At 43.1% G+C, this 21,999-nt stretch overlaps 1 protein-coding gene across 2 annotated transcripts in view; it reads left to right on the top strand.

The window, feature by feature from the left end:
- chchd6a (coiled-coil-helix-coiled-coil-helix domain containing 6a) overlaps positions 1 to 21,999 on the top strand; it is an 86,892-nt gene that overhangs the window by 35,431 nt on the left and 29,462 nt on the right. For both annotated transcript variants that reach the window (XM_030118928.1, XM_030118929.1), the window contains 2 exons: positions 1,989 to 2,072; positions 16,890 to 16,960. In XM_030118928.1, coding sequence (XP_029974788.1) covers positions 1,989 to 2,072; positions 16,890 to 16,960 — 155 coding nt within the window. The remainder of the gene's footprint in view (positions 1 to 1,988; positions 2,073 to 16,889; positions 16,961 to 21,999) is intronic.

The following is a 21,999-nucleotide window of genomic DNA, read 5'->3' on the forward strand; positions in this document are numbered from 1 at the left end:
CACCCGCTTCCACATGTGCATGTTTTTTTATGAGCATATGTGCACGCCCGCCTGTCATCTTCAGTGCTTCATAACTGCTTGGAAATAACGCCATCGCAGGCGAGACGTGTGTGTGTTTGTGTGTGGTGCAGACATGAGCGCAGTGGATTGATGGGTACAGATGGCTCGATGGCTCGGTGAGGAGAAAGATCCAGGTGAAAAGCAGCTTTGATTTCAGGGTTGTGGCTTTCTGTTCCTGCCAGGGTTTTTTTTTTTTTTTTTTTTTTGTATTTTCTCGACTTTATGGCAGCAGACCGGAGAAAAAAAATTGACAGAGATTTAGAGGGAGTGTGTACATGTGTCGCTCATGTTGTGGGGCCAACAAAGATTAGTTTGTACAGGCAAGTTGCTGGCATTGGATTCACTCCATTCCCCGTGAAGAAACACGTTCGATTTAGGCTGCAGAGTTCATAATTGGCTTGGTAATGCTAAAACTGACTTTTATTAACATCCTGTAATTATTATTTTAATTTAGACATCAAGATTAAGGGACGAGATTAAAATACATAATAGTAATAATAAAAAACAGTGCTATCTGACCTAATCTGAACCGTTTTCTTCGACAGAAGAAGTCAGTGATACAGGAAGTCAAGCATAGTCCAGCCTCTAGTGCAACTGGCTAGCGTGCAATCAGCTGCTAGAAAAATCTGAAAACAATGAAGCAATGGCATAAATCAAACTAATTATTAATACAACTCTCACTTTTCTTTTTAACGGCACAACAGGAAGATAAACTCGACTGAAAATCTAGTCACATTTTATGTGTCACAAACCACTAATGAGTGTTTAGGTATTGAAACAACATCGAATGTAATTTGGTGATTATAGTTGTATCGATTTGTCTGATTCACCATTCTCACAGTAAATTTTCATTGTGAAAGGACTAAAATAAACAATCTTAAAAAAAAGCAACATGGTTAATTGTATGGAGTAAATACATATGCAATATCATTTCATGGATGGATGGATGTCACAGTTTTAAACAATCGGTTTATTCTTCCCTCGGTTCATGATGTTGACTTTGACAGAACCTTTCGCTTTTAAAGGCACTGTAAAATTACAGGAAATAAATTTCACATTCTGCACATCAAATCTGTACACGTCATCTGTGATGTGTGTTTACATGGAAATAACAGAAACGCTGAAGACAGTGTAGTTTAATTTGATACAGTATAGAAAAGAAAACAAGAAAATACAGTAAAGGATTCAAGAGAAAGAATAAAAACATTTCAATGCTTCTGGAACATTTAGTTGAAAAGTAAAACCGAGCGCCAACACTTAGAAGCAGTCAGGCCTGCAAGCCAAAACATTCCACTGTTGAAGAAATTGATAATGCAATCTGCTGGTTAAATCAATTCACTTTGAGGTTCTGGGTCAATTTTGGATTAAATTGGAGACCGTGGCGTTATGCTTCCTCTCAAATTCAATGATGGTCTGGCTCGTACTCCGAGGTGGAGAAGAACGCCAAGGTGCTGGGCGGTGGAGTCACTGGAGCCATCTGCCAGGCCAAACTTACACATTGACTGCTGAGAAACGGGGAATAAAGTCAACTGAGGAAAAATACCCAAATCCATATCCTCATCATCGTCACAGCATAAGCCCATAAAACTACGCTGGCACTCTTCATCTTGTCCTAATTGACCGCGTTTCACATGAAACCCCTGTTGTGGAGCGAAATTTCACTTAATTAATGGCTTTCGAGCTAAAAATAGAACAGAAAGCAAATGCTGTGTAGTTCTTCACTAATCTGCTTCACTTTAGTGAGAAAACCCTACGTTTAATCCTGTGTGTGTGTGTGTGTGTGTGTGTCTGTGTGTGTCTGTGTGTGTCTGTGTGTGTCTGTGTGTGTGTGTGTGTGTGTCTGTGTGTGTCTGTGTGTGTCTGTGTGTGTCTGTGTGTGTGTGTGTGTCTGTGTGTGTCTGTGTGTGTCTGTGTGTGTTCTCATGCAGGCTCAGCAGCTCCAGAAGAAAGACTCACAGCTGAAAGCACTGGATGCCTTCTACAAGGAACAGCTGGCACAACTGGAGAAGAGGGTATGTATGTACAGTGTATATATATATATATACACACACACACACTCCAATATTAATATCAGTTTAAAACTTGATGTAAGGTTTGAGGATTTAGGTTTTTCAAACATACAGTTTCAGTTTATCTGTTGGTGTTTCACATCACGGCCTGATCAATACATTCAGTGTTTTATGACTTCTTGACTCCCTCTGCTTAGTAGGAGCTTCTTTATAAAGTTTATATTCGACCTTGAGAAAAACAGGCTTGTGCAGCTTTCAGCTTGACTGTTGCAGCCAGAAAAAAACTAGAACTTAACGTGCTCAGACTGCGTGGACATGACCGGTGGAGAGAATAGAAGTACTCAAACAGTCCCAGGAGGAAATTCTTAATGCCATGGAGCAGGGATGTCATAGGTCATATTGCAGTTTTTCAGTAAAGTCAGTCTGTCCAGCTGAGGCGACATCGTAGATTGGGTTTTTATCCTTGCACTGTCTTATGCAGTTTTTCATTGATTCTGTTATTTCTGTTATGATGAGTTATGCTGCTCATCACCAGGTCGACAGTGGTGTTACTCCATACGCTACAGATCTGCAAACTCCATGGAAAAAGAAACCGAATTACAGCAATGTCTAAATGTGGACAGTTTGTCCGGATCCATCTACGTACTGCACTAGCAGCAATGTCTACAGGACCAAATTGTGGACAACCGTCAATATTTGTTTATTTTTGCTGTTGACGTTTTAAATCTTAAAGCTTCAATAGTTACCTTTAAGGTAGGGATATGTTAGCATATTACTATAATATCCTTAAATACCGTAGTTGGATTTGATGCCAATAATGAAACCCAATGAAAACAATGCCTGCATTTATAAACGTGTTTACCGGCGCATGATTCATGACCTCATCAAACCGCGACCTGAGGTGGTTAGCCGTGGCTAACAAGTTTGCTCGCTCGGTACCTCACTGAGCTCTGTCTGTGGTCTGGAGTTATTTCAGTGTTTTCATCGGATACCAAATTTCCGACTTGGCAGCTGGTTGGTTTCCTGGTAATGGGCCTTTATGAATGAATTCAGTTATGGGGATTTAGTTTCAGTTAAAGAAACAGTTAATGTGTGAAGGCAGAAGTTTAAAGCATGATCCAAACGATTTGATGCAAACTAGTAAATTCTGTGTTGATTCTATGACAGGAGATATGTGATGATTCTTATAATTAGTTTGGGGGGATAAAGAAGCCAGCACATGTCGGTAGATTTTGCGATCTGAAAGTAAAAGTTGGACGTTATCAGCATATCAGGAAGAAGTTGATGACACTAGTCGCAGGCGAAACGTCTCTGCATTTTTGTGTTTGGTAAATTTTTGTATCCTGTGGTGCCCGATCCTGCCCTGCAAGGTCTTCGTGTCATTTCCTTTGTCTTCTTCCCTTCGGCAGTTTGTTGGCTGTCCGGTTTGAATAACAGACGAACAAACACACGCCGGCTTAAATCACCCATAGCACAAAATCTGTATTCTAATTACCGCGCGGTCTGCCTAAATAAACATTTATTACCTCTACGAATGGCGTCCACACAAACCAGAGGCGTGTGCGCACACACACAGGTCTCGGTGTCAGATGCCCAGCTATTTGTGTTAGTCTCATTAGTAACAGGTTGGGTTTGCAGAGGGAGTGGGAGACTGGCAGGCTGGCATACGGGTGGCACAAGCTGTGTTTACCGTTGAGCTTAGGATGTTTGAAGACAGACCTCGGTGTGTGGGAATGCGCGGCGTGCGCCGGATAGCGGCGCTCCTTATAGGCTGTATATTCAGGTGCACGCGTGCGGCGTATGCAGATTTCTCCGCCTATCTGACGGCCCGTGGTGTTTGTGCACTGCAACAGACGCCACATAATACCCAGGTCTATTTGCTCAAACTGTTCCCAGCGCCGTGAGGGTTGGCTTGCGGCCGAACGTGCAGAGACGAGGCGAGCCAAACTTTTAACAGCGCTGCTGTCAGAGTTATGTCACCCTTTACGTTAGCATACGCTGTGGGTGTAGTACAGCACCCTCAAGCTACGCACTGGACAGTACACACTTTCTCACTAATATTTCGGAATTTATACGCATGAAGTTCTGATATGGTTAACTGTTTAAGACATTCATTCGGTGTCAGTGATATAATAAAAATAAGGTCCTGTCTTGTGGCACCACTGTTGTGCAGGTGTGAGATAATTAGAGTTGTCAATCCATCTGGATTTCTTTAGCAAGTTAATTGTTTTTTTTTTTTTTTTGTTTCGTTTTGTTTTTTTTGCAGAGCAAGAAACCACACAGTGCATGTAAACATAGTTATACAAGTTTCTTCTTTAGTGATCTGTTTGCACATGTTGATATGACGATAAATTCAAGATATCGTGCAGCCCTAATTTATATCTCTTTGAAACTTATCCGGTTCTCATGTTTACATTCATGACTTACGTTTTTTTGTTTGGTTGGTCATGCAGCCTAAATTAACAAGGCACTTATACATTTAAATCTAAAGGTAAATGCTACTTAGGACCACTAGGTGTCACTGTGTAACAACAGAATGCTGCTTCAGTAAAACAGAAAAACCTTCAATACTGCTGTATCGGAAGCAAGTCGACAGCAAGAAAAAATGCAGCAGGAGATAAGATCCATGTTACTGTGATGAAGAAAATAAAGAAATGCTCTACTCAGGTGCGACTCGGTCATGGAGAATATAGTTTTTGCTTCAAAAACACAAACACAGCTCAGCTTTTTGGAGTGTCCAGGCTGGTTTCTTAAACTTGGACCGTTAAATCATTATGTGAATTTGACATCTCCCACCTGATGGGCTGCAGACAAACTCAACCACATTTGGATATTGTACAAGCTTCTAGTGACTCACTCCACGTATACATCTCCATTTATCATTTTAATCTATCTGATAAAACTGCATCTGCTGTTTCCTTTTCTCCAAAACGTCAACAGCATTCATGGAAATCAGATGTAGCATTTCGGGAAAATAGAAGCATAGTTTGTGTTCACTCTACAAGAACCTTTTTGTTTTTTAATCATCCATTTAATTGTGTCTTTTCCTCTTTGTTTGCCGCTCCGGCGGTCTTACTCTCTCTCCTCTCTCTCACACATACTCCTGTCATAGTGGAGTATAGTTGGAAGCCTGTGGAAATAGAGCGTACAGAAGGAGATAATAATCCTCCTCCAAGTCTGACAGGTTGCTTGACAGGCTGTCAGCAGGGGCCTCTATGCAGCGCTCCAGAAATATCTACACACACTCGCACAGCTTTACTCCAAATGATGCCTGTGGCACTACCTTTATTCCTGGCCAAACGGCGAGACAAAGGATGTTTTTCAGACGCGCATATAAACACACACATTTGTATAGCAAAATATTCCTCACCCCGACCCCAGCCCAACATAAAGCTTTGTCTCTCCGACTTTTCATGATGTTAAGCTGGTTCATTTACTGGGTTCAGTCTTACACGGGGGTCTGCAACCTGTATGACCACAACAGCAGTGCTGGTCCTCTTAATATCAAATAAAATTTGGCATAAAGATGTATGATCGTGTGACGTTTGGGAATGGAAAGTTTCAGATGAAAACTGTGAGTGGAAGCATTGATGGGAGCACAGATATGAGGAAAGTTTTCAGTGAAGAATTTACAGATCACCAAAGCAACTGGAGTCTCAATGCTGAACATGCAGCAGTGAGCAGGGTTGCCTGAGCTACGGTTAAGGTTATTCCTAGAGTTATATTTAAAGAACAGATAATTGTTGCAATTAGAAAATGAAAAAGTTGATTTTTTTTCAGTCATTCACTGAAATTGAAGTGAATAAATAACTTTTTTAATCAAATACCGACACTTGATTAAAATACTATTAAGTAATTAAAAGCCCCCAGTCGCCTTTTTAAAAATATCCTCTCATTATTAAAAATGTACACCTGTCATTCCCACAATGGGTCTCTCTCGAGATATGAAGTCTGTAATCAACCTCACAAACCTTTGTCTTCATGACTCCAGGAGACATTTATGAGGATTGCTGAACCCAGACTAAATATAAGCTAAACCATGGCGCATCGCCGTAACCACTGAAAGTATGGAACGATGTGGGTATACATGGTGGAGTTGAGACTCACTTTAACCGCATTTTGGAGTGTGGGATCGAGAGCATGTAGTTTGCATGTGTTTGAGTATAATCGGCCCCGTTTACACAAAAACAGAGCGCAGAGCCACTGAAAACGCAAGTTTTTCACAATGGATCCCGAGATGGAATCTTTCAAAAGCTTTTCAAACTTTTCTCTGGTGGAAAATATTTTGAAAACGCTCAGGCTCCGTCTCTGTGTAGACAGCGGAAACGCTACTGCACGTGCACACCACAACCGCAGTATATAGTTCTTCTGCACATGTGTAAGTAGATCTCTTCGCATTATCAATGTTTATAGTCTGTTGTTCTCTGCACAGGTTTGATTCCATTATGTAAACAAACAACAGCACAGACTAGTGGCCAAAGAGGAGTACTACATTGTTCTGTGTAAATGGAAATCATTTCCAGAGTAAACGCAAAAGTTTTCTGAAACCAAGATGCAAAAACGATGTGTTTTCACTTGAAACCGTGGCATAAATTGACATGGGTGTTATTGTTAGGCTGGAATATGTGTGTATGTGTCTGTGTGTGTGTCTTCCCTGTGATCGCCTGTCCGCCTCTCCTCCTGCTCTGCTTTTGCCCACGGTCGTAGCGATCCACTAAACTGTCCCTGTGAATGTCTTGCATTCGTTTCCTGGAGGTTCAGTCGAGCATGAACTACTTCCTGTTAAATTCTGGGTCGACCACGGCGTCAAAATATTATTCAGTCCTTCACATTAAGTGGGCTGGTTTTAGTTTTCCCCTCATTTTGAAGGCTTACACCTATTTATATTCCCACAATACAAGCAATTATAACACACATAGACACACACTTAACAGGTGTGTGTGTGTGTGTGTGTGTGTGTGTGTGTGTGTGTGTGTGTGTGTGTGTGTGTGTGTGTGTGTGTGTGTGTGTGTGTGTGTGTGTGTGTGTGTGTGTGTGTGTGTGTGTGTGTCCTAGACCCAACAGGACTCTGCTAAAGTTTAGATCAGGCCTTTAGTTATTTATTTCTTTCCTGCAGTGCCATATTAAAAAGTCCACTTTTCTGCTGCGCTGCACTTTCTTATGGAAATGCATACATTCTGGGCCTCATGTCGACCAAGTCAAAGTTTAACACGTTCTTCCAGCGAGCAGCTATCTCCTCAATATGCTGCAGCAAGGGCTTTGGAGCCGCTTATTAGTTTAGCTTGTTAGCAGCGCTTCCACTGGAGGCTGTGCCCATCTGGAGATGAAGATATGAATTTCATAATAAGTTAATGTTGCTAAACATTTCAGGGTTTGTGGGTAACATGCCACTCGCCTCATTATTATTATTTTTTTGGTGGAGAAAAAAGTGCTTGTGTGTTTCTCACCCATGGGAAACACTCGCAATGAGATCCAAGCTGTAATATTTAATAAGAGGACAAATGAAGGCTCTGCGAGTCTCGGCTGGAATTTTACAGTGAATTCAGCTTCAATACTGTCAAACTCTGAACATCATGGATCTTTACATACGTTACAGCCAGTGAAGGCTCATTATGCTCTGAATACATGTGAAAACCGGGCGGCTTCAAAATGGTTTGAATGCTGTCTTCATTGTGTTCAAATGAACATTTGGCATTCAGTGACAGGGCACTGCTGTACACCAAGGACCCTGTTCTGGATGTATTCTAGTCTCTGGAGGCTTTGGCCAGAGATCCCGATGAGGAGTGTGTTACAGCAGTCCAGCCTGGAGGAGAAAATCGGGACGAGCTTCTGCCAGGGTCAGAGCTGGGCAGAGATGAGCGATATTCCCGAGGTGGTAGAATGAAGTCTGACAGAGGTGTCAAAGGAGGGTTGAGGGTCCAGTTTAACACCAGCCGAGGAGAGGGCGACGTTTTGGCCGGAGAAAGTGATCCTGGTGATGGTGGAAGAGCGGAGCTGGTGTGACACGCCAGTGAAGATGTCTCGTTTTGGATCTGTTCAGCTGTAGAAGATGAGCATCATCCACACCTCTGCCTCCTGCAGACAGGTGGTCAGTGTGGGGGCTAACCGGGGAGCAGACTGGCCTCAGTACTGGGGTTTTTAATGAGCAGTTCTGAACCTGACGTTTGGATTAGAAATGTCTTTACATGACATGAGGAATGTGCACTGACGTCTTCTAATGGATGCATGACACTGTTTGAAACACACCTGCATAAAGGAAGCACCTCTTGTGTGAAATAACAATTTTATATATCTTCATATATGTTATTTATGGACAATCTATTGCTTACTATACCGTATCTGTTTGTGCTGTTCATTGTTTTGGTGTTTAAGCATCATTCTAAGTCATTATAAACATCATTAGTAAGATAGTAGTGTAGTTTCTGCCAGACTGTATCCAGATGATCTGCAAGACCTCATCTGACTTCTGAGCAGACTAAAGAAGTGAAGACCTAATGTGGAGCGGCATTGCAGTAATAACTGGACACCGTCGTGCATAAACTGTCACCTGTGGCCCCCCCCCCCCCCCCCCCCCAGGGTCACAGCTAATTTTATCAGTGGTTAGAATGATTCACTGGCCATGTGTTCCATCAGAGGCTTCAGTAGCCCTGCAGTTGCTACAATGCCGGACAAGAATGTTAGACATAGAAGAGCAGTGCTCGTATTGAAGGGATTGCACAGATTTAAGCAGGACGGAGAAGAAGACACAGCAGTGAAACACACACGTGGAGTCAGGCCAACAGCGTGAAACGTGAGAAACCCCTGCGTGTTGTTCAGTGAGCTGCTGTCAGGCCAGAGTCAGATGCAGTGGGAGTGTGTGTGGGTTAAAAGACTTTTACCGGTTGATCTAAAACCAGTGTTATCTGCATGTGTGCGTCGTCTTACCACAAAGGGCATTCAAGTTCGTTTGAGAAAACTTTTGGTACGTATAGAAAAACCTTTGCCAGTCTGTGTGAGCGGCGCCACGTCCTCACACGAAGCTTTGCAAGTTCACATATTCCATTTTCCGCAGTGCCTTTAACAAAACAGCAATGCCTTAATGAGGCACCGGTGATAGAAATAAACAGAAGGAAAAAAATAACTCCACCTAATTGCCTTTGAGCTCACCCTCGACTCCGGCGTTCTCCAAGCACCAAATTTAAGAGACGTGTTCCCATAGTTACGGGCGAGTTGTAAACATGTGTAGACAGCTGGGGAAATTAGCAGCAATCATCATCAGCGGGGAAGCAAAAATCTGTTTGGCTATTGATGACTGATGACTGCAAAGTACAGCTGTCGCCACCTTCTCGCTCGCTCGTTGGCTCGCCGAGGATTTGGCCGCGTCCCCTCCCTCCTCTGTGGAATTGTGCTAATGTTTATCAAGTTTGGAAGCTGGATGGCCATCTTTGAAAAGAAAAAGCCCTTATTCATTTCAGTTCTCTCCTTCCCGTTCCCCTTAACCCTCATCACCCCAATTTGGACCGAGGACCTGACCATTAGAGAAATGAAGAGGCGCTCCAGTTGTATGAGACGTCAGAAGTGAAAACCAAGGGAGTGGAAAAGTCTATGAGGTGGAGAGTAGGTGAGGATAAAATGTAGGGAGTACAATAAAGTAAGCAGCCAGTAGGATTACAGGCGTCCTTTTAGATGTAGAGGAAGTCTTTGAAAGTAGCCCCGTTTACACAGGTTCATAAATCCTCCTTGTTTGGATTGAGAGGTCAATCAGTTTGTAAATGTCTCATATAAACACCTAAGTGGATCTGATTTGCTTGGATCATATTAAATTTCAGATCACATTATAAAAGGTACTCCACGCTGATTGATAAGCCACGTGATGCCTCATATTAACTGCTGAAGACAGCGGGTCGTATTTTACGAGCAGATTATTTGTTCTGTGCATGCGCCCCCTCGCAGGCCGAGTCACGTACTGACGTGCACAGAAAACAGCAGAAGTAGCAGAAGAACTGGATGACAGTTGAGGGTATGTGTGGATTGAATGTGGATCACTTTATTTAGCGTTCATGTGTACAGATCCTTGTATTTCGGTTGTTTTCAATCGGATTGAAAAAAAAACCCAAAATGAAACACTTTTTTAAACGGGGCCAGAGAGTGACACAGGTTAAACTCTTAATGCTGTCATCAATCATTAAAAAAAAAGAAAGGTAATGTGGAGAGTTTGAAAATGCAGGCCCGAAACTCATGTGTTGTAGCTATTTTTTTTTTCTCCTGATTGCTGGGTTTTATAGCAGGAAGTGTACCGTTTCATTTGCATTGTTTACCGCGGTTCATTATCTTGTACGCCTGCCATGGTAATGACTGAGTGTGTTTGAGAGCGTGTTTGATCTGTGTGAAGAGATCAGGAGGATGTTTGAATGACTGGAAAAGAACGTGTTAAAGAGAGGAACGGGGCCAGATGTCAGATTACCGAACATCCAAACTCTACTGTAAACCGACCTTATTTCACCTGGGCCGCGACGGCAGCCAGAAATCCACTTGTGGTAAAGATAAAAGGATAATTCACACTGAAAGGAAAGTGAGTTGTTGTGTTGTTGATGTTTTCGTGTTCTTTTACTTTACATGTTGATACTGGAACTGATCCCAGAGTGTGTGGGCAACCCCGAGCTTTAGAAGATAAAATTATATCAACGCGTCCAAAAAGTACAACTCACTCACAGCCTGTTCTCAGCTTATATATTTGTGGACTCCTTGTCAGAATGCTTCTAAATGGACATAAGGCAGTATCATCTGTAAAAACTCTACTTACCAGTGACTTATTGTGACTGTTGCAGGTATGACGGAAGTGCGAAGTGCATTTTGTAAGCTGCAACGAGTAAAATCCATTTATAAAAGTAGTGTGCCACACACAACTTGACAGCTTCTTTACTATCAAAAATATTTACATCCACCCTATTATTATTGCACATCAGTCACCAAACCTGCATCGTTGCTGCAGTAATAATGTTCCAAACAGGTTTAATTCTCTCAAGTTTGCTCAATAAAACATCAGCAATTCAATTTTAGCAAAATAACATAAAAATCTTCTTGTCACTGTGCCAATCACCTGAATTATTTTTAATAGCTGGAAGAGCTAAAGCAGCTAAAACAGCTACAACATCTAAAAGAACGAAAAAGGCTAAAACTGGTAAAATACACACAATGATTTAAATGCTGAAATGGCTTCTATGCTTAAAACTGTGAAAAGAACAGAAACTTCAAAAACTATTATAACTGCTACAAATGCCGAACGGCAAAAAAAAAAAAAAAAAAAAAAAAAGTTTGAATGGCGAGAAGAGCTAAAATGAAAATAGCAGCAAGGATGACTAAAACCACCGCTGCTTTATCCACACAGTGGTTTAGTCGGTCCACACACACACACACACACACACCCACACCCCCGGGGTCCTGGCACGTTGCGGAGCGCTGAAGGTCCGGTCCAGCAGACACACACAGCTCCGCCGGGGTAATTTCAGGGCTGCAGCGAATGTTTGAAATCAGTAATACAGGAGGACCACTCGTGAGGACAGCTCCTCCGGAATCGCTGCAGATGCCACACAAACGGTAAAATTGGAGCACTTGTCGGAGCTCAGGCAGACGTATTGATATGCAAATGTTATTAAGGACATGTGTATGTTAATTGATTGCAAACTGAGTGGAGAGTTGCTCTCTGAATGCGATGTGTACAGCAGTAATGCATACCCACTGAGATCTAAATTTGACTGGAAAACATAAGTACACATATGGCTTTTCTGTACAAACTGCAAATCAGCATTTGTGCTGCACCTGGACTCTTTCATACTTTATTTTTAGGGATAATGAAGACACCCCAAGGCACAATTTGAAAAAAATCTAATTTATTTACACATTTAATTCCTTCACCTTCCTTCCACAGGCTGTATGAAGCTCATGCTGTATTTGCAAGACTGCACAATGAACTGTTTACAGTAAATATCTTTGTTTCTGTTTTTGTCAGAAACAAGTGAAATATATGTGTAAAATGGAAGAAACCACACTCTCCAAGCACAAACGATAAAACAATCAGAGCGGCCCACATTAATCTGTTAATTAAAAATAGAAGGTTCTTACAGTGACTGCTGCCCACAGCTACTGTATGGAACGCTCAGATCATTAAATCCCTGCAGCCATCTGAAGCAGCAGGACGGATATGTGGAGAAATCTGCCACGCCGGCCCACGTGTGTTTACCGCGTCCGCCGTGTTTATCTTTCCCCAACTACAATCAAGGAAAGAAAGAAGGAGCCTCTGCTCATTAATGTTTCCCAATGATCCAAGATTTTATTAAAATTCCTTCATTTTCTAACTTATTTTGAAGCTCAGCCTGTAGAGGAATGCTCTGTATGAGATTATATGAGCCCAAACAAGAAAACATTGTACTTCATCAGAGTAATTAATCTATACAGACATCAGAAGGACTAAGTTGAATTTCATTCAATGTTTAAGATTTTTTCCAGGATTTCTTGTTGTCTTATTATGCTGTTCTTGTCCAAACTTAGTAGAAATTGCTTAAAAACCTTCAGCTTCAGGGGGTCCAGTGCCCCCTCAGACCCCCAGAACCTTCATCTGAATGGCTTTTTTGATGCTGCCATCCCTGATTCTCAGAACTTGCCTTTGGAGGGTTTGTGTCTCTGAAAATCTTCTGAACCTGAGGCTGAGCCTTCAGAACCTACAGTATTTTATTCAAACTTAAAAAACATAAATATGCCAGAGAAACTGTGATCAGTTAGGTAGAAATGACAATCAAGTGAAATAAAGGTCAGAACTTACCCTGTAATGTTGATAAGCTTTCCAATTCCAAGCTCGTAAATTTATTATTGCTGACTGACTTCACTGATTAACTAACTTGCTTTAAGGCCTGTGAGCACCTGTTGATATTATCTCAATCGTTTGTATTTGTTTGAACCACCCCACTATATTAAAACACGGCTATTTGTGCATTTGTCATTTAGCAGAATCTGATATTCATACACTTATCTGGGGGGGCGATCGGCAAATTGATCCATTGTGCTGGAAAACCAGCAGGTAACAACAATATTTAGCAGTTTTTACAACACTGTTGTAAAAATGTCATCAGTGTAGTGGTATCTTGAAAGAGAAAGTAACATCAGTCCAACATTCTGTTGGTACGGTGCCAGCACAGCTTGCATGCTTCATTCAATACAACTATTTTGATAGGACACCAAAGGATAGACAGACATCGGAGCAGGGTTGGTTTATTTGGTTCATGTTAAGAAACTCCACATGTGATCCAGATCTGGGGTATAACTTCTGGTTTTGGTGCCGTTCACAGCGCTTTGTGCTCCTCTGATGATATGGAGAACACCGTACAGGAAGCTCACAGCTCCAGTCTGCTGGTTTACACCATGAAAGGCAAGTTAAAAATTGTTAAAGCAGATAAATCAGGGTCAGCAGAACTCAATACTTTCAGATCAGGACATTCTTACTGGAAAGCACAGCAGCTCTTCTTTAAGATTACCGTTACTGTGGCCATATTCTTCAGTCTTCCTGCGTCTCACATGCTCACGTATCCGTCCTGAGTCATATTCTTCTTTTGCCTCCCTTCGACCCCCCCCCCCAATCAGTCTTCCCTCCCCCTGCTCATTTTTTCTCCCCAAGCTGGTACGCTGGTTAAATATTTGGGGGTGGATCCCGGGCGCTGAAGGACCTAAGCTGGGAGGATCAGCGGAGGAGAGGCTGCAGTTGTTGTGGATTAGCTGCTTGTTTTATCATAATGCCGCTGCCTGCTCGCTCAGGCTTCGCAAGCTGCAAAGTCAGAAATCACGATTATTTTAAAAATGTATGAGTAATGCAACGCATCGCCGCTGAGCTTTAGATTCACTAAATAGATGCTGATGAGTACACAGCTCCCCAACTTCTCACCGAATACTTCAAGTTTTGTATTGAGGGAATGAGTCTAAATTGAAGTGAGAAGTGAGAAGGCGGCGTTGTAACTTTAAACACTCCGAAAAGTTTTCACTGTGGAAGAGACGACTTGAATGTAGGTTTAAGGAGACGAGGATGCTATGTATTATTCCCGTTCAAATATAAACTGTGACAATAGCAGGAAACTGCCTGTCAGCCTCTGTTTAACAGTGAAGGAATTATCTGTCTCCTGAACCCTGAACCTTTCTAATTGACATGCTCACTCTCTTCTGTTTACTTGTGTTTGAGTGTAAAAACAGCGATTTGGTCTCTCTGGTGCTGAGTGCACTTTATTTTTGCTCCCTCTTTCCCCAAGCTGTCAAATTATCTCCATTAAAGTTGTGCTTTATGTGTTCGAGCCTTTATACAGAGAGCGGGTGTGTTTTGTTTGCTCTCATCTGGGGTCATCAGAAGTCTTGGGTTTGTCACTAGAGGCTTTCCACTGGTCGCCCTTCAAGTTGGAACCAATTTTTTTTTATGGGGAACTTACAGCGGCGTCCCATATGGAGTAGAACCAGAAAACTTTGGGTGACTGTGATTTAATAGGTAGAGAGGGGCTATCTCTGTTTAGATGGTTGCAGGTTTGATTTCCTGGCTATTCACATGTTGAAGAGTCCTTGAGCAAGACGCCAAACTCCAAATTGCTCAGTGTGGGTGGACTGAGCACCTTGCATAGTATTTGCCTGATTGACAATCCAATAGTAACAGCTATTCAAGTGAATTCTACTATCAGTTAAATTCATTTATTTTGTTGAAAACAGTATGACTGTTATCTCATTGTAAAAACCAGAAATGAAACTTTTGAACAATCTGGGTCTTTCTCTAGACGACAGGAACATGTCTCTGCAAACGTGTGATTTCATCATAACAGTGAACAGCACCCTCTAGTGGCTGAACATGGAAGCTACGTTGTTTTGATTGTTTCTGCCATTTCCATGTAAACAGATATCGTCGTCAAAACGAAGAACTTTTCTGAAGTGCACAATGATGCATTTTCACCTGACATGGTGGCACGGTGGATGAGTAGTTGGCGCTCTTGCCTCACAGCAAGAAGGTCACCGCCGGTTCGATCCCCCGACCGTGCGGGCCTTTCTGTGTGGAGTTTAGATGTTCCTCCCCGTGTCTGGATGGGTTTCCTCTGCAAACATGCATGATAGCTCAATCCTCCAGTCAGGCGTTTCTGACCATTAGCCTGGCTCTCCATCTGGCGATGGGTCCCCGGGCGCTCTCGGCAGCTGCCCACTGCTCCTTACGGAATGCTTCAGCGGCATCAAAGGATGGGTTAAAGGGCAACTCCGGTTTTTTGACACCTGGACCTTATTTATAGGTGTGTGCATGCTCATATACTCACTCAGACAAACATCGTGCAGCTCGGAGTCCTTCAGAAGTTATTTAGATTCAAACGATGTAGCCGCACTAGCGGGGGTGCCACAGCAATGGAGCGTTAGCGCGGGACATAATCTCTGCAAAGTCGCTCATTTCGGCTGTATTTCTTCATCCATCGCCAGTGTTATCATAAAGTCAGCTCGTCTACCGTCTTCAGGTGGGTCAGCTGAAGAGCTGACAGTTTTCGCTAACTTAGCCACAATTAGCTCGGATGGGAACGTTGCGGCGCTACTCTCCCCAGCAGAGAGGCACTTTGAGTCGGCCTCGGCTGTCACGGTGCCCCGGCGTCTGACTTCCAGGGGCCGAGTTGGAAAACGGCCCTCAGCTGCTCCACGGAGGCTCCGGACACCCGCGAAGACGCACGGCTCACACGCGGCCGCTGGGCCGCTGGATGTCTCTCCTCGCCAGGAGGATGCGTATCTCCGCTCCCCGGCAGATGCGCGCTCCACGCCGGCCGCGGGACGTGCGACGGCCCGCCGCACCGAGGCCGGTGCTCTCTCCTCGCCGGGAGGAAGCGTATCTCTGCTCCCCGGCGGATGCACGCTCCACGCCGGCCGCGGGACGCGCGACGGCCCGGAGCTCTCTCCTTGCCGGGAGGAAGCGTATCTCTGCTCCCCGGCCGATGCACGCTCCACGCCGGCCGCGGGACGCGCGACGGCCCGCCGCGCCGCGGCCGGAGCTCTCTCCTCGCCGGGAGGAAGCATATCTCCGCTTCCCGGCGGATGCGCGCGACGGCCGGAGCGCTCTCCTCGCCGGGAGAATCCAGATCTCCGCCGCCCGGCGGATGCGCGCTCCGAGCCAGGCCGCGGGACACCGCCGGAGGCCCCCCTTCCGACCGAAAGGCAATCCAGCGCCGATGGAGGAAAAATACAGCCGAAATGAGCGACTTTGCAGAGATTATGTCCAGCGCTAACGCTCCATTGCTGTGGCACCCCCGCTAGTGCGGCTACATCGTTTGGATCTAAATAACTTCTGAAGGACTCCGAGCTGCACGATGTTTGTCTGAGTGAGTATATGAGCATGCACACACCTATAAATAAGGTCCAGGTGTCAAAAAACCGGAGTTGCCCTTTAATTGCAGAGGACGAATTCCGTTATACATTCACTGTATAATGACAAATAAAGCAACTTTTCCTTAACCTTTTTTATATGGTGTAAATGAGGCCTCAGAACAACTAGCTGTGTTTACATGGTAACATTTTTCCGAATCCGATTCCTCTGATTGAGAGATCAGATTGACCTGTTTACATGAGCTCTGATTGGCTGATACTCAGGGTTACACCACCGCCTCAAATCGGATTGGGTTTTTTTCAATCAGTGATTACATGACATTTCAATCGGACTGCAACGCCAGAAAAAAGTGCTTGCTATGCTTCTTTATGATACAAAAAGATCTGAGGACGTCCAAATGAACTCATTACATTAAAACATTAACTAACCGCTGTTGTACTTTCTTCTTCTGTCTTGTGTGTAAATTTCAGAATCTGGAGCGATATCGTGAGAGCAAAGAGCAGTTCCATGAAGCTGCCTCAAAGACGGAAGCAAACATCAGGTGGGACACACACACACAGACACGCTCAGACACACACACACACACACACACACACACACACCTTTTACAAAAACTGTAATTTAAACCTAATTCCACCTAAATCCTGAAACTAAGGGTTGTGCTTTGTAGTCGGAGCAAAGCATGTTTCAGCTTGCTTCAGCTCAAGAGACGTATTGTTACATAAACAACAGAGTAGCTCGATGATGCAGATTTCTGAACCCAGCACAGCAGCAGTCACTGTATCATTTACTTAGAAGTCAAACCTAAATGAATGAACTTTGCTCTACTTTCTGTCACAAAGCCGCAGTTTATCTGTCAGACAGGAGCAGATCGCATTGGTCACATATCCATGGAAATCTCTTTGTTCTTTTCTTATATCTTGGTAAAATCTGCCCTCCTATGTAATCCTGCACAGTAGTTCATTGTTTCTGGATCTTTTAGGGAAATAGAAAGAGAATAGAAACTGTTTTGATTCAAATACCACACTGAAAAAGGAAGAATTAAACATTAATTGTTAATTAGGGGAAGAGGACAATCCCATATGTTCACTTGACATTATTAGTGGCTGTCCAAGTGTCCTTGAGCAAGACACTGAACCCCACAAGCATAGAGTGCATTGTTTCTTATAAATGTGTATAATGTAAATAAGCTTCCTTAACATGGTTAAAGACCGTCTGCATTCCTCTTTATAAGTTACTACATACATGCGTACTCCCATGAGATGCTGACACACACCAGTTCTCACACACACACACACACACACACACACACACACACGCACACACACACATTCACACGGACGTGCATGTACTCAAAGGAATAGAGGAAGATAGCAATCTCGGCTTTCCCCTTATTTTTCAACTAGTTAAATGCAAACATTCTCTGGAGCCCACCGAGTAATGCGATAAATGTTTTAAATTGGCCACTTTAATTGAGCCAAATTTCACAATGCCCTATTTTCCCATCCTTTCTCCTCACTGTGGACTTGTAATGAGCCACAGTCGGGAAAAGGCAGCTAATTATTGCCACAGCAGTCTGTAAAGGTGTAATTTGCATCGAAGACCAGACCTTGATTTTCTGCTAAATGGCAATTGACAGGAAACTAAAAGATGCAGCCATCAGTGGGTAAGGACGAAATAACAAAAAATCTTTATGTACTGTCCGTCCTTCACCGTCTCCCTGGCCCTCGGGCCAGGATTTAGCTCGTGGCTGGCTTTTGTGCTGAAAAATCTTATCGCCTTTTTCCAATGTGGGCATGAATTTCAATTTCAAATGACTATTAATGACTAAAATGTGTCTTGTTGCCAACGCGGTACCAGTGTGACAGCCAGATTTTGAGGAACGCCAGCATGTTTTTGATCTCCAGCAGTGATGTAGACCAGGTGATCTTACCTCAGGGGAATATTTTACAGTAATACCTCTAATCCCCTGCTCGTCAGGATGTTTTGTGTGTGGAAGGGCGAAGGAGGGTATTCCAAATCCTCGAGTGTTTTATCAGAGGAGATAAAAACGACGCCGGCTTCCTGTATGGAGCTACTTTTATGGTCAATTATATGCAGTTCTTACTGGTTTCAGAAAGTGGATTAGACTCTCATTCATGCTATAAGCTAGTCTAACCCTGACCTCCGGGGAGTTCGCTACTGTTGCTTAAATGAGTGGATTAAGCAGGGAGGGAAATAAGGTATGTCTGTGTGTCTCCTGAATGAATGGGGAGGATTTAATGACAACCTGCGTACATCACTGAACACAGCGCTTCAATGGAAAGGAACTGTGGTTAATGTCGTTATAACACCTGTGTGGTTTCCTCTGTGACAACATACAACTAGCCGCTTTGAAAAAGTGACTTCATTTTATCATAACTGTGTGCTAGAACTGTCTCCCAACCGGAATGTGGGTGGGATTTAGAAATCACAGCTATTCTGCTGTTGTCTTAAAGTCACAGTTGCCAGTTCAATTCCCGATCTCACCCTGACCATGTATTGAAAGACACAGAACCTAAAATTTCCCTCAATTTTGCACTTTGTGTGTCCACACAAGTCCAAAGGATGCAACAAGAGTGCAAAAGATGCAACAAAACAAAATGCTGTAACACAATGGCAGACGCAACAATAACAAAGTAATATACAGCACAAATGCAAAAGCTGCAATGCAGATGCAGAAGCCGCAACACAATTACAAAAGCCGGTAAAGCAACGGCAAGAGCAACACCACAAAGCAAACACCAGAGCACAAGTGCAAAACATGCAACAGGGGTAGAAAAGCAGCAAAACAATGAAAAAAATCTGCAACTCAAAGGCAAAATGCACAACGAGAGCGCAACACCCACAAGATCAGCAGCATAAATGTAAAACCTGCAGTAAAGTAAACAGCAAAAGCTTCAATAACAATGCAAAAGATACAGAAGGAGCAACAGGTATTGAAATTCCACAGGAAGAATGCATATGGTGGGATGTTTTGAAGAAGTCACATGAAACACTTCATCATCAAACAAACACAGATAAACTAGTCGTGTAAAGATGGGTTGTAGTTTGGATGTTGATCAAAGTTTTAAGTCATTAAAGTGTACAGAATGCTGCAGAAAAGGCTGTTCTGAAACACTTTCAGCTTCCCAAACTATTGAGCCATCTGTGAGAAACTTCAGACGGACCTGAAGTTTTTTTATTCAGAAAGTATTTGAGCGAAGTTTTTTCCCAGTGCAGCGCTGTAGAACAAAGCTACTGTAAAATAAGACGTGGATGACTCCTTCGCCCTCCATGCCATGCTTTGAGTGAGTATGTGTATATACATGCTGGTGTGTGTGTGTGTGTTGTGTGTGTGCATGTGTTAATCCTGTTTAATCCTTGGAGCAAAAATGTGGCTTTGGCTGGCAGCACTCTGGCCCTGTGCTCTCTGGCTTCTTCCACCGTGTCATCGTCCGGTCTGTGTGTGTGTGTGTGTGTGTGTGTGTGTGTGTGTGTCTGTGTGTGTCTGTGTGTTCCTGTGTGAGGGGGTAAAAGGAAGGAGGATGGAGAGAGCAAGACGAAAGCCTGCAACCTGTAGCTCACTAAAATGTCACATTCAGTGGAGCATAATAGAGCAGCCTCAGTAACTTTCCCATCATTCTCTCTGTTTGCCGAGCCGTCTTTGTTAGACCCTTCAGACTTGCCAGTTACAAATTTATGTATTTTCTTTCATCCTTTGGAAGTTCTGTGCACACCAGATTTTAAAAAAGTTATTCCGTCTTTTAAACAGACAGTTTTAGAGTGAATTACATGCTTTGCTTCTCCTGCAGCCGAACATTTCACAGGAAGAGGGATGCCGGTGGATAAAATGGTCAGACATCAATCAAGCAATCATTAAAAAAAAAGCAAGCCAAAATCACTGCAGGCAGTGTACAGTAATAGTCTTTCTCATTCCCAAAATGTTTTTTTTGTGTGTGTGTAAAACTAGGAATTATGAAATATTTCAAGCTGTTTCAAGAAAAAAACTGTCAACTGTCTTGAAACTGTGGCAACAAAAGTCCCTACCAAAATATTCCTTTTAAGTTTACTAACTCTAAAATAAAGAGCCTTTCTGAAGCAAAAATGCAAAGATGATGTGTTTAACCTTGAAACATTGTGGAAACTAGTCCCACATGATGGTTTTCAAATCAATCCAATGTGTCCAGCTCATCTTGTCCTTCAATACCTGACCACTCTATTCCCAAATATTCACTCAAATCCTCTTCAAATGCCTCATCCTGCCCAAGAATGCTGTAAATTTACGAGAGTGCTATTTCCTGGGTGCTCTGGAACCACTGAGTCTTATTCAATGATTCCTTTAGGATTTCAGTGAATCAGGACATACTTTAACTCTTTATTGCCCAAGTAGTGAGAATCTAGAGTATAAGGAGACCTTGAGGTCTGACCAAGACCCCGTTTTTATCTGTTGACCTTCCATCCTCGTGCTTCTCTTCTGTGCGGATTGCCACCGTAGCCTTCTGTTAAGCTAGCAAGACGATGGCTGCACAGATAAATGAATGGAAAACTTCACAATCACACAGGAACTTCAAGTAACCATGAATTTTGTCAGAGCATTGATTGATTTAACAAACCCCTCTCGGGTTCAGAACAATGCAAGTATACAGCTATAATCTTTGTTATAGCAGCCACGGTACCTTTGAGCCTACACTAATAAATCTCCCATTGATTTTTGTATATAGGAACACGCAAAAGCTTCAGCAGGTGATCATTTACTATGCCTGACTGAGACTAAAGACACTGAAAGTCGAACTCTGATAGGATTTTTTTTTTTTTCCCTGAGAGTCAGTTAATAGCTCTGAAGTGAATGAAAACAGATTCCTGCTATAGTTCATAGCAGCTCAGCTTTATTGCTGGAGTTTCACATGTACACCCTCGATTCATCAGCTCCACAAAACTGAAGACAATCGTCTCTCAGCAATAGATTTTGGCTGCAGGTCTTTGTGGAAGTGGCAGGATTGCTACACTCAACCCTACACCCACTTCACAAAAGGCATCATGCATTTGCTAACTTGACAGGTTCCACAAAAACTTTGCAGTAAAGAAAACAAATATGGGGATGCTAACAGTTGTCTTTTTCATCGAAACACATTTTATGCTTGGAAGCGTGAAGAAAACAGCCAAGGTAGTCTTGCAGAGTTTCCAGTATTAGGGTGAGAAAGACAGTTGGAGGCAGACAAGACAAGGATCCCACGTCAGATCGCTCAGGCTGGTTTCCAAGGCGTTTTTAACAAGGCCTGCTGTCTGTTGCAGTAGTACTCAGGCTAGTCTTAATAGCCGCCCTTTGTCAGATATCTCCCAGCCTACAGAGATCACTCAGCAGTAAGACTGGGAAACCGTGACAAGCTGAAGCAGAACTCCTAACTGAACAGTACTGGATTGTTGAAGCACTGGAGGAAAATAACCAATCAAAAACACTGTGTTTGAAAAATTCTGCACCAAACTGAAATAGCTTGGAACTTTCTGAAAATGCTCAGATTCTCGCTTCATTTAGGCGCTGGAACCACTGCTGCACATGGGCACCGCATCCTCAGTTAACAG

The sequence above is a fragment of the Salarias fasciatus genome, chromosome 20, assembly GCF_902148845.1.
Source record: "Salarias fasciatus chromosome 20, fSalaFa1.1, whole genome shotgun sequence".
In the NCBI taxonomy this organism is placed as follows: domain Eukaryota; kingdom Metazoa; phylum Chordata; class Actinopteri; order Blenniiformes; family Blenniidae; genus Salarias; species Salarias fasciatus.